This window comes from Lepisosteus oculatus, chromosome 9, assembly GCF_040954835.1.
Source record: "Lepisosteus oculatus isolate fLepOcu1 chromosome 9, fLepOcu1.hap2, whole genome shotgun sequence".
In the NCBI taxonomy this organism is placed as follows: domain Eukaryota; kingdom Metazoa; phylum Chordata; class Actinopteri; order Semionotiformes; family Lepisosteidae; genus Lepisosteus; species Lepisosteus oculatus.
This window is the reverse complement of record NC_090704.1, coordinates 19,156,985-19,170,040: the sequence shown is the minus strand read 5'-3', so window position 1 is coordinate 19,170,040 and position 13,056 is coordinate 19,156,985. Positions and strand designations below refer to the sequence as shown.

The 13,056-nt window shown below is 36.5% G+C and overlaps 1 protein-coding gene across 2 annotated transcripts; it reads left to right on the top strand.

Annotated features, from left to right (window-relative positions):
- The first annotated feature begins 3,852 nt into the window (after window positions 1-3,852).
- On the top strand, window positions 3,853-12,784 carry LOC138241201 (galectin-1-like). 2 transcript variants are annotated; one of them, XM_069194249.1, is made up of 5 exons: window positions 3,853-3,923; window positions 7,707-7,751; window positions 9,004-9,083; window positions 9,751-9,916; window positions 12,473-12,784. In XM_069194249.1, the coding sequence occupies exons 2-5, from the start codon at window positions 7,746-7,748 to the stop codon at window positions 12,617-12,619; spliced, it is 399 nt and encodes a 132-aa protein (XP_069050350.1). In that variant the 5' UTR covers window positions 3,853-3,923; window positions 7,707-7,745; the 3' UTR covers window positions 12,620-12,784. The 2 variants fall into 2 exon arrangements, with proteins under 2 accessions (XP_069050350.1, XP_069050351.1); XM_069194250.1 differs by having other exon boundaries at window positions 3,863-3,903.
- The last annotated feature ends 272 nt before the right edge of the window (window positions 12,785-13,056 follow it).

The following is a 13,056-nucleotide window of genomic DNA, read 5'->3' as shown; positions in this document are numbered from 1 at the left end:
AGGTGACATACAATAAGTATTGCCAAAGCATTAACAGGAAATGTTGCAGGACAGTGCATTTAACAGCATGAATTAGATAAAAGGGACATATACAAATTGCATACAGTCTACAGGACAGACAGTTTTATATGTGGGAAAATGCCTTAATTTAAGTGGAAAATAAAACAAATTTCACAATATGAACAGTAGTCTATACTGAAAGACATGGTGATTTATAGTAGATCCCTTATTTTGTGAAAGATTGCTATGTGCTAGACTGCAGTTTAAGCTGTATCTTTGTGCTCCCTACGCATATTTTAATGTGCAAAGGAACAAGTAATAGGATTATTCCATGCTGAAAAGAGAAGAAACAAAACACAACATTTCGGCATTGGAGCCTTCTTCATGTGTGAGCAGGCCTTTGCTGAGGAGGGATTGCTCATCCTGTGAAAGCGAAAGGTCAGATGGTATAGTCACAACAAGGTTAGGATTGGTGAAGTTGTTACGGGTGCTGATGGCTTTCTTCTGTAGAAGATGTTTTTTTATCCTTCTCTGTAGTGAGAAACTGGTAGAGTTTGGATTGAGAGATCTAATGAGGTCAGTTATAAAGGGAAGATGACGTGAAGCTGTCAGCCATAGAAATTCTTTAGCCTCTTTGATGTTGTTGTCGGAAAGGATAATCTGTTTATTACTCTGGGTGGTATCAGAGTCAAAAGAAAAAGTGCAAAATTTCAGACAAAATCCTTTAGGAATAAATGATATTATGTCGACGACATCTGTAAAGGAATAGAAGGTGGTTAGAAAGCCTGGTCTTGGAACAGATAGCTGCAAAGAGACAGAATGCTGGTTTAGTAAGAGAGGGGGGCAAGTGACCCAGGGAGGAAGAGAAGGAATGATGAAAAGATCTAGAAAAAGATTTGGAGGAAGTCATGGTGGGTTGCAGCAGATGTAGGTTGAAGTAGTTCAGGTGGGTAGCTGCGTCAGCATGCATAGGCTGCAAAGGAACAAGTAATAGGTTTATTCCAGGCTGAAAAGAGAGGAAAGAAAACACAACATTTCAGCCGTGGAGCCTTCTTCAGGTGTATTTTAATGTGTGAGAGTGTGGGAAATCAGAAAATGTCTGTTTTTATTCTACAAAAGTTTTGTCTCAGTTTGGGGTACTTCACCACAGTCACCTATTCTGCAAGGGTGAAGTCTCATTCGAAGTCTTCAATTTCTTTGTTGTGAATTGTTTAGCTCTTAAAGAGCCTCTGCACACATTTAATGAGAAAACCTGATCATTGCTATTTTATTTTGTACTTGTCTCATTAACTGAACACATTTTAGTCATATACAGTATATTGCAGATTTTTGGATTATCTGTTGAATAATGAGTATTTTTCAAATGACAATGAGTAAAAATACATTTTCCAATATCTTGTAAAATTTCTTCCTTAAAACTCTTAAAAGATCATTTCAGCATCTCTGTGACCATTAAAATTAAAATTTTTACGTCCTGTAACATTACAATTCTGACTCAACAGTACTGTCAGTGCTGACTTAACAAAGTGAATCCAAACACTGCCGTCTACTCAAGGATAAAACACATGCACTAAAGAGGCCCATTTGTTTTTAATCTGTTTCTTAGATATTTAAATAACCATGCCTTAAACCTAAATATTCAAATTCAAAAGTAGATCTTTAGGCATGACAAGTTGACACTAGTACTGTCAAATGCTTTAATAGAAAGAGTAGCAGAACGGGCACAATAGGACATCACAGGTTTTATACAAACATTTTCAGGACATTTACATTTAATTAGGACACAAAAAGCAAACAAATGACAGTACTAATTTATATTAAGTGACATAAGGACAGACACAAATGAAATGAGACCATTTGTACCATCTTGCCCTCTTAGAAGCTAAATTAGATTCATATTTTGTCCAGACATGTCCTAAAAGTTCCCAGAATTCTGGTATTGGCCACCTGGCAGCATATCTTAAAAGTGCCATTGGGGAAGTCTGTTCCAGGTATTCACTACTCTTTGAGTGAAGGAAATGGTTATTTAAAGTTGATTTCTCATCTTGTCACAGTATTATAAATTTAATGCGTGAGAGTATCCGTGCGAAGGCAGGAATCCTGCCGATGAATCTGGGGTAGAAAGTATCTTTGGCCTGTTTGAATACAACTCAGCCAGACTGGTCTGTGTTTATTTCTGTCATGCTGGCACATGTCTCTGGGACTCCTGCTTTCCCTGGTCTGTGACACTCTCCCCCTCCAGGCTGTGGTCAATTTTTATTTTTTCAGAGTTTGTCTCAGTTTTCTCTTTAGACATCTATTCTGCAAGACCTACTCTTGAGAATTGTAGTATTCAAGTATTATTTATGACACATTATTATTAATACTGTACTAAGAACCTCTCAAGAAATTAACCCAATAATTATAAGTATTATACCCTTGCCACCAAATTATGTCAAACAATGATCTTTGCCAGCTTATTGCAAAAGTAGAAGTGCTTTGTATACTGTATTTTCATAATACCAGATTTCAGAAGATGTAACAGGATTTAAATTACCTGTACATTAGCTTACTGTACATAGAGTTAAGGAAAGTAGAGATTGCACCTAAGGAGTGAATACTGATTGGTGTGAAGTAATTAGTGGTGTACCACAATCAGTATTAGGGATTCATACAAGGAAAACTGAACTTTTTAATTTATACGAATGATCAAAGGTCCAGAGTTAAACTGTTAAAGTTTTCAGTTAATATCATATTAGGATGATGAGCAAACACTGTAGAAGTAGCAAATGGAAATCAAATAGGTTTTTGCATTAAGTTGGTAAAATGTAAACTATAAATACACAATGGGAAGCACTGAGAAGAGGCTACCTATTCAAAACTGAGATATTTACGGTATGGTGACAAGTTACTTGCATATTTCAGACAATATGGGAAAGTAAATTATATGTTAAGATATACAGTATACTGTAATTGAAAGCACAGAATTGATATCAAGAATGGCATGATAAAATTGTATAACACACTTCAATGGCCTCACAGAAAATTCTGTAGACTATTGGTTACCGTATTATAGAAATTTTATTGCTGCTCTGGAATGAGTCCAGAGGAGAAAACCAGTTAACTAAACAATTTAAGGGAAAATCCTACACTGACAGGCTGAAGTAAATGAATGTTTTTTGTCTTGAACAGGCAATATTACAGTGCTGTTTGATACAAATATTCCTAATCCTCAAAGGCATTGACAGAGTCAACCCAACAGATTTCTAGAGGGAAGTATATTTATAACTAAAAACAGGAGACACTTCTTTATCCTAAAATTTATGGGAGGATGGAATAAGCTATTAAGCCATGTTGTTGAAACTGGTATTCTGGATTCCTTCAAAAAACAGCGGGATGAGATCAGTTATCTACCAAATGGATAGATGGAATGAATTTCCGTCTCCCATTTGTATCATTTCGCATGTTCTTTCATTCTGCCCATCAGAAGTTGTACATTAAGATGATGTACACACTCGAAGAAGGCTCCACAACCGAAACGTTGTGTTTTCTTCTTCTCTTTTCTGCATGGAATGTTCAGCATGTCCCTTTGCAGCCTTCGCATGCTGACGCAGCTACCCACCTGAACTACATTAAGATAATGTACTGTTAACCAGTTCCCCTTGTAATTCAATAATAAATTAGTCACAACTGCTTTACAAGAAAAATTAAGGGATGACAGGAGAGGTTGTGGCATGAAGAAATTGGGTAGGGCTGGAAGCACAAAGTTCAGCCAATAATCACAGATGTTACCAAAAAAGGTAGAAAAAGTATTGGGATCCAGAGTTCCAGCACTGTATAAATAATGTAGAAACAGAAGTACCTGAACAACCACTTGAGGGACCTGGAACCACATTTGGAAGAAGCTTTCAGGAGCTCAGAACTGTGAGTGATTCTTCTCATAGGTAAAAGCATTAATGTTAATTATAGTAAGTAACCTCTCTCTTGCAATTGACTCGTGTGGGGGCCTGATCCCTGAGGTGACTGCTGCCTTTTCACTGGGGGGACTTGGTTGTTAGGCTTCCTGCCTGGTGTCCTGCTGGGTTTTGGTTTGACGATGTAAGGAAAGACAGAATGATTAAACTATATTCAAGTCTTCAAGTGTATTATATTATTATATTTTGATGGTGATCTTTTTAAAATAAAATAAAGAGATTAGACATTATTAAAATGACTATATAAAGATATCATAATTCTGGTTATATTATTATGTGACACCAGAAAATTCCATATATTGCAGAAGTTCTTAACAATAAGCATCTGACAGTTTAACTCTCCTGGTTCATTGAGGTAAACATAATATTATTTATTTGATTTGGTGCCTTTCATGGTACATCATATCGAGATATTGTATAATACAGCAATCCAACAAAAGAGACAGGTATACTGTGAATTAAACATGATGCAGAGACCTGTATTCCATAGTAAATTGCTAGTTGCTACTGTATGTAAAAGCTAATTATTTTAGTTTTATAGTCATAGTAGTGATTTACTTTTATTTACCCATAGTATCTAAATTTTAATAAAGTGATAAAAATGATGATGATGGTACTTTGCATGAACATTGCATCTACTGTATACTACTTTTTTAAAAGTGATTATGTTTTATATAAGAGTATACGTCAGCAAAAACTGCAAAAAAATATCCAAAACTAACATACTGTATACTGATTGCAAAAGTATTCACAACAGAATTCATGAGCTAATACTTTGGCAGAAACACCGTTGGCAGCAATATATTGTAGAAAGAATGCTGTATTAATTCTTAATATTATGATAGTGAGTTACTTTTATTTACCTGTGATACCTGCTATGTTCTGAAAAATTACAGTGATAGTAATTTGCATGGGTCTTGTATTGAATTGCCCACATTTTCATATTTTTCTGTAGACTGTTGTAAAGTGCACCAGATGGGATACGGTCAAAAGCATGTACTATAGTGACTGTTAGCCCTTGAAATTGCAGAAGTCTTAAATAAACAGGCTTTCATTTTCACAACTTTAATTCATTGTCAGTTTTTTTCTTTTTTATCTCAATATTTTTTAACATTGTGATGAAGAGGATCATTATACTGAAGTGAAAAGAGAGACTAAAAGATAGAAGACAGAATAGTGACATTCTCGCAATGATCAAATTCAATGCTATTCTTGAAGAGTTTAGTGAAGAGTGTGACAGCTTATAGTTTGAAATCCTTCCAAACTTTCTTTTACAGTAGTTGTGTATGGCTTGCCCAAAGAAGTATTGACAGTCCTCAACTGCCATCATACTGTCTTCAAGAGTTCTGGAAATTAATGCTTTTTAGCAGACCATCTCCTTCCTTAATCTGAGCATGAAACGGTTTACCTGCTAAGCCAAACACAATTCTTGATTTATCTTCTTCTAAAGGACCTTACAGTACTGGCCAGCTGCCTGCAACATGTGATGCCCTATCATAGTCATTTTTCTAGAGGAAAATCAAATATAAGTAGCACATCTTTTAGCAAGTTATTGAGTGCCTACTACAGTAAATAGTGTCTGATGAATAGTAAAAGCTGAAAAATATTTATCCTATATGAGGATTCTTGTTAATGCAAAAGCATGACAAAACCTTTCTTTAACACTAAATGTGATTCTGCTTCAGGGTTAACCTTAGAATTTCTTTTCAACAAAGCTTTTCGGCACTCCACGTCACCATATGTTTAAATAAACCTACCATTTTACTCATCCTGGATCCAACATTTTGGTAATATCTCTCTATTGTCTATTTGGTAATGATAGTTACCAAATAGCAGCACAGAGTACCACCCAGACTCTATCTGTCTTAAATTACAGTGGCCACATGTTGTGTTTTCTCTGGGCATCCAGGCTTTATTGTCTGAAAACTGGTTTAAATGGCCAGTGGGATGTCAATTGCCCGCCCAGGACATCTGTCCCTTGGAAGAACTGGTTACTCAATAAGGCTAACTGATGGTAGGACTGTGAGAGCATTTCTCTCTTGCAGATAGACATGTACTTACTGTATTACAAAACCATTTCTTAACTCTTTATGAAAATTCAGAAGCAAAAAAATGTACAAAATAAGTTAACAAAATATGTATTATATTTAACTTTAACAAAATAAGTTAAATATAATAATATAAATTGTTAACTTATTTAACTGTTAATAAGTTCACGGTTTAACTGTTTTTATAGTGTGCAACCTGCTCAGTGTATTTATTATATATGCTCTTGCCATATCACACTGGCCAGTACCGTTATGGCACTTAACCAGATGAATAATAGGACCCTATGTGGTGACTAATAGATCTCAAGAAAGCAAGGGGAGTTAGAAACAAAATTTGAGTGTAGTTGAGTGCAGTTCAAGAGTCGTGGTCAAAGACAGCTGCGCTGGTCAGGAAGCCAGAGGTTCAGAAGCCAATTAATCTCGGAACAGAGATGAGGAGCTCCACTTGGTGAAAAACCAATACTGAGCGTTGAGGTGAAGGTGTTGAGGGCTTAAGCATTCTGGGATGTAGTGGGTGCGGTGATGAAGGAAAGATCTGATTGGTTTATTAGTTAATGCAACAGCGTTTGCAGGAATTGGAAAAGGCTGGAGTCTGATTTGGAACAATAGGGGGTTGTTTGTGTGTCTGAGGCAAACAGTCCAAGGGAGTCAGAGGCGAATTCCATGAATGTTCCAATGTCCATAATTGGGAAATCCATCCAGACACAGACAAACAGAGTTAAAAGCCGGAGCGGGATCCGGCGCAGGGTCGGGGAAATAAAAGGGGGGTCACGGGACCACACGTTCCCTAATCCAGAAGGTCAGGACGCCATGATGAAGACTGTGCCGTAGAGTCGCTCCTGGACTCGCTGATAGGCGGGCTTCCGGGCATCCATATTCCAAAGCTGAGCCTAGGTTGGCAGGAACTCTGGCTTATATAGCACGGTGGGTTAGAACCGGAGGCAGGTGTAGGAGATCAGTACAATACAAGGAAGGGATGAAGCGTCCTTAAGAGGAGGGGTTTACGAGCATGACACTGGCATCTTGGTCAAATTTCCCATTGGTCTGTGAAGTGTTTTGAGTGGAGTGTCCATTATTATTATTTAGAAGGCAGCTTATCATTTATTTTGGCCTCTGTGGGTATTATTTAAGAGTTTAATACTCAGTAGCAGTCTGGGGTTTTCTAGGTGATTATGATGTTAGGCCTCTGTAATGCCTTGTCTGCATATACTACAGTATAAATATAGTACCTTGTTTGTTATCTGTTGATGTAGTGTGTAGTGTAGTGCTTGTATTGATATTGTTAATGAACATCTGTTTAACTAAGTGTGCCCAATGTATTACTCTTTTCACCAAAGATGTGCCAGAGAACCAAGAATTCTCCTGCCTCTACTTATACTAACCACTCGGGTATATTCTGGAGAAATCACTTACAAGTTGGGGGTTATGAATATTGATATCACTATTTTTGTAACCCCCTATTTGTAACAATTGATTGTTTTTTTTTGTTGTCATTCTCTAAAGCTTTTTGAGAATCCACCTTTAAAGGGCTACATAAAACAAGTTATTATTATTTCTGGCTTCCTGAGTTAATGCAATGTTATCTTGATTTACCACAGTAAAGATAGACTTTTTAATTTGCAAAAATAAAGGTCTGTAAATCCTGTATGTTTCGCCTTATTATTGTTATATGAATAATCACCAAATCTCTCTTTCTCCACTAGAGGATTCCTGCTTAGTCGCCTTTTTAATCCATTACAGCAAAATGTCGGTAAGATGAGCAATATTTAAAATTTTTATAGTACATCTGTTTCATAATAAACGACAGTTCTTTACTGCCTGATCAATCCCTAATACTGTAAAACTCTTTGAGATTGGTGTTCAAATATATGTGTCCCTGCTAAATAAAACCAGGGTTCTTTAAAATACAGAATTTCACAGATGTGTCTGAACATGACATTTAATGGTTACTTCAACATTGTAGTCACTGTGTATAGTTAAAATGTATATATATATAATTATATATATTATATATATATATATTCTTCTACTAATATTTCATCATGTAGAGAAAAAGTGCTTGTGTTATTCCAATATTTCAAAGAGTTTAAAAAAGGGCAGTAACTCTGTGCTGATTTACTGATTCAGCTGTGACCATTTCCTCACGTGGGCATAAAAATATTTCTGTTATTGCAGAAACATGCAGCTAGCCTGGATTCAACTTCTGGGGTTCAACTTCAGTTTGGGTATAGGTGTGCAATGATCTATAATTATGTAGATTAAATTAGTAAACCAGGTAAATTTGTAGATGATGCAAAAATAGTAGTGAAAAATAGAAGTTACTGAGAGACAAAATCATTTAGATAGCTGTGTATGCTTCACTGTTCTTCTTTACACTGAGAGTTACTGTATGATTGTCTGGAATAGGATTCCCAATGCAATTATTGACATGAGACCAAAACTCTGGGCAAGTTTAAGACATAGTTAGATGAAGTTTTAGTTCAGTTAAGTAATTAATTTACTAAGTGACCAAGATAGGCTGAATGATCTCCTCTCATTTGCTTCTTTTATTATGTTCTTCTTCAAAGGAATCAATTTGTCTTGTACACATTTTATAATGCTGGGGGATAACAGAATACCTAGATAAGTTTATGTCTAATTTAAAAAATATTTGATTTTCTATCTTGTATATCTGGTTAAAAAACACAGGGTCTCATTTGGGGTAAAAATTTGAACATAACCCTTTAGGATACTTTACATTTTATAAGATTAATTATACAATTAGGGCAGCCTTGAAGCCCAAGTCACAAAAAAGTTTCGGTATTACAAACAAAAGGAAAATAGATGAAGTGAAAATGAATAAACTGAAAACAATATTTCCATCATTACTTTTTATGCAAAAATTGCCTATGTTTAAAGCTCATTCTTCATACTGTATATACAAATGTGCATTAGAAGGATGAATAATTACACAGACATAAAATCTTGATGTAGACCACTTGCTGTGTGTGATATCTTGACAGGTGTTTTCGGTGACAAATGCAGTCGTTAAAGAAGGCACCGTCATCAGAATTGAGGGGAAGATAGCTCCAGATGCTGACGCGTATGTTACTGATTCATGTTTGTTTAATTAAGTACCTAGAGCTCTGAGGGAGAAAGGGATATCTCTGATACTTCACAACAGAGTGCAGATTGCACACATTCATAAAACACCTTTAGTTCCTTTTTAAGAATATCCTGAAAGCAACTCTCAAGTGTCTCAACTAGTGAAGGTGCTTGCCTGAAAACACACTTTTTTAAAATTAGTGAATACAAAAATGGGTGGATATAACATTAAGTAACTGCTGATTCTATTTTATATTAAATAGTGTATAATGATACCAATCCTGCACTGAGAGAATTAGATTAGATCACTGCTGCACCCTTAATAATCATAATAAAAGTTAAAATGTAGCCTGAAACTCACATTAGTAACTTTCTATTAAAATTCTTGCCATCCTTTTTGTTTTAGTTCTGGGTATAAAACTCAGTGATTTCCCCAGTCCTGCCGAGCAATATTAAATGGCAGCTTAAGGATTGTTACTAAATTTCAGTAAGATATTAACAGTTTTTCACACCTAGAGATCATCAGTTATTGAATACTGAAGAGGCTCAAAGGCAGAGCTATAGTGAAAGAGGAGGAAAAGTGAAGACGTATCTTAGGAATTGGGAATAGGGAGTAATATACTGACAGATACAATGTTATTGATCTGCACTAATTTTATCCTCAGATTCAGTGTTAACCTGGGGAGTGATTCAGAGAACATTGCACTGCACTTCAATCCCCGTTTCCAAGACGATGGTGGTGTAATTGTCGTCAATTCAATGTCCAAGGGGAGCTGGCAAGCAGAGCAGATTGAAAAGGCCTTCCCTTTCAAGAAAGGAACTGTCACAGAGGTAAGAGATAGAGATACTATAAGTCAGGTTCTCTTATCACCAGTGTCTCTCTTTATCTCACTGAAGTCAGTGAAGCCCATGTTTGAGGTGTTTCCCTCCTCTCTCCTCTAACCCAGGCAAGCCCGCTTTGATATCACCCTGTCTCTATAGACAGGTGGTGACAGGCCCAGATGTGGCCATCCTACCCGAGAAAATGTGCTATAAGTATGTAGGTTGCCTGAAAAAAAATTCTAAAATTCTAAAATGTTTATTAAGCACAATTACTGCATATATTAGTTGTGCAGTAGTGCAAATTCAAAGGTTTAGTTTATATCTGTTTCTAAAAGAATATTATTTGGTATACTTCATCTACGTGCAATGGAGATGTTTTTGTAGGGTTTGTGTAAATGTGTCCAGAATTTTCTGATTTATGGTTTATGATTTTTTTAATTAAACCTTTTCTTGTCTCAATATAATTTAACAAGCAGAGACTTAAAGAAACCATTTAAAGAAAAGGTTACAACAAAGCATAGTTAAAAAAGGAAATTTAGAAAGGTGAAGAAAGGAATATTGCAATGTGGGCTACAATAAATACTTTCTTCAAGTACCAGAATAGCAATTAGTATGGAATTTACTTCCATCAATGGAATCTGAATCCACCTAAAAAATACAATATAGTTCAGTTTAGGCTGTTTAGAGCCAACATTAAATATACATTGAAAGATTTATTGCACTTTTTCTCCGATTTCTTGGAAAGTAGGGGTCTTCATATAGAAAAGGCATTATCCATATATATACTCATGGAAAAAAGAAACGCAGCAATTCCCCTCTTCCACACTCTGGCCCTACTGTCTGTGTGGAACAGGCTAAAGAGTGACTCATCCATGAAGAGGACCTGATGCCACTGCTGATGAGTTCATGGCAGCCTCTGTCTGGCCCAAACCAGTCGTGTGTGACATCTAGGAGGTGTGAGAAAAGTGCCTCTGGCCTTGCTCTAAGTTGACACCTTCTCTGCAATTGGGACACATTGGGGCGGCTTACTCCATAGTGGCTGGCAACGCCGGCACATGACATGCCTGCCTGCAGCATGCCAATGGCCCTCTCCCTTGTTTCTGGTGACATTCGAGGCATTATGGAATGCACAGAAAACTGACTAAGTGTGGCCTTTTTCTTGCAGTGACCTACAGTAAGCTTTGAATTAAAACCTTTTTAAAGATGTCTTGATCAGGCATTGTTACACCTCGTTGGGTAAAAGTGCACCTAACGAGCTTTCGTGTGACTGGCAAGTTGCAATGCCTCACTGCACAAGCTGTATTGCTGGTCAGAGGGCTTAAAACAAATTGAGTCCTTTTTGTGAAAGTACATACAGTAAGCTATAACTAGTATTCTCATTTCAGAAAATGTTGTGTTTCTATTTCCATCAGTATACATACTGTACAGCTGCACCTGTTGAGTTCAGTGAGTTTTAAGTTTCCATTGCAATTTGTGTTACAAAGTAAAAAAAATACGTTGTTGAGTTATGCAAATGGATTCTTCTATTACACATGCATTTTAATTAAGGCATGAGATATCCATTCACCCATTTTCTAACCACTTCATCCAATTCAGGGTCGCAAGGAGCTTGAGCCTATTATGGCAAGCAATGGGTGCGAGACAGAATACACCTTGAATGGGATGCAAGTCCATCACAGGGAACACACAGAAACAAACACAGACCTATACTCACAACAGGGCCAATTTTCCTTGAACCCTACTAGTGGGACTCTGGGAAGAAACCCAGGGCCCCAGCACTGTGAGGCAGAAATGATAACCACTACACCACCATGCTGCCTTGCATGGGATATCCTTTATATTTCAAATACAACTCCTTAAATTGCATGTTGGCCTGTTGGCATGAGGCTGGATTAACCTTAGACAGGTCTGTTGCGGCACAATTTCTAGTCTAGTCGTGGTATCTCACGACAAAAGCAGAAGTGAAGCAAAATAACACAAAAGGTGCTTGCTGTGATGTAAAAAGAATGCACAGGTTTTGCAAATTGTATGGAAAAATACATGGAATGAAACATCGTATGGTGTATTGAAAAGGCACTGCTTTTTACTGCATTTATATTTATATTCACACAGTGAACATAAACAAAAGGATTTTGAAAATGACACCACTTAGAATACTAATACAAGTACTAAAATAATACATTTTGCAACATTTCACTGCAAGGAGTTTAGTTGGGAACTGATAAATTATCTTTACCCTCATCAGAAAATGTAATGCAATAGGCACATTGTTAATAGATCTGGGTTCAACGTCGTACCGATGTTTCATTCCAGCAGGCACCGTAATCTACTATAAAATCATACATATAATTTTAAATACTGAGAGAGCGCTGTTTAACTTAGAACTAAAGTTCAGATTATCTGTTCACTTTTATTTCTGTATACAGTTTAGAATTCCTTATTTTATTTCTGTACATTTCAAGTTTTAGTTATTTGGCCTTCAACTATTTATCACTTTATTTATAAGCAAATAATTTCCTTCGTAATGAGCTGCTGACTGATTTCTATTTTTCTTTCTCTCTTTAGTTAAAAGTGAGAGTGAAGAGAGATATGTTTGTGGTGGAGGGTCCTCACAATCTGAAGGTGGAATTTCGTGACCGTCTGCATCTGCCATCAATAACCACTATCTTTATTATTGGGAAATTCAACCTCACTGCCTATGATATCCATTAACCTCCTGACAACACAATGGTCCTGTGCCCACCCTTTAATTCCTTCTGCTTCTTAATGTCACTTCTGCTTCCTTAACTTGGCCAGGTAGTCATTTCTCAACCAAAAGGGTTTTAGACACAAATGTCTTTGGAAAAATCCTGGAAAACAATAAATCACTAAAACACCTCATTGTTTCGAGTGCCTTGTTCTCCTAATATCTCTTTGGTGTTAATTCTTAAATTAGGGGAGATCCCATGATGCTGTGTGAGCTGGCTCAGTGAAGAAAACACCTGATTATTGAAAACTATGGCAGAATTAGATATAGCTGGACTGATTGAGTCTTTAGCGTTCACAGTAAGTGGAATTCCATGTGATGGGGAAGAACTGTTATAACTTGTTGAGAAATGAAGAACTCTTCTCCTGATCTGAATTGAATCAAAAGCAGAGGTACAATTTAT

Excerpts from the sequence above, each read along its gene's own strand:
- LOC138241201 (XM_069194249.1), top strand. Across the intron at positions 9,084-9,750 it reads ATAGCTCCAGATGCTGACGC|ATTCAGTGTTAACCTGGGGA; the intron begins GTATGTTACTGA and ends TTTTATCCTCAG. Across the intron at positions 9,917-12,472 it reads AGAAAGGAACTGTCACAGAG|TTAAAAGTGAGAGTGAAGAG; the intron begins GTAAGAGATAGA and ends TTCTCTCTTTAG.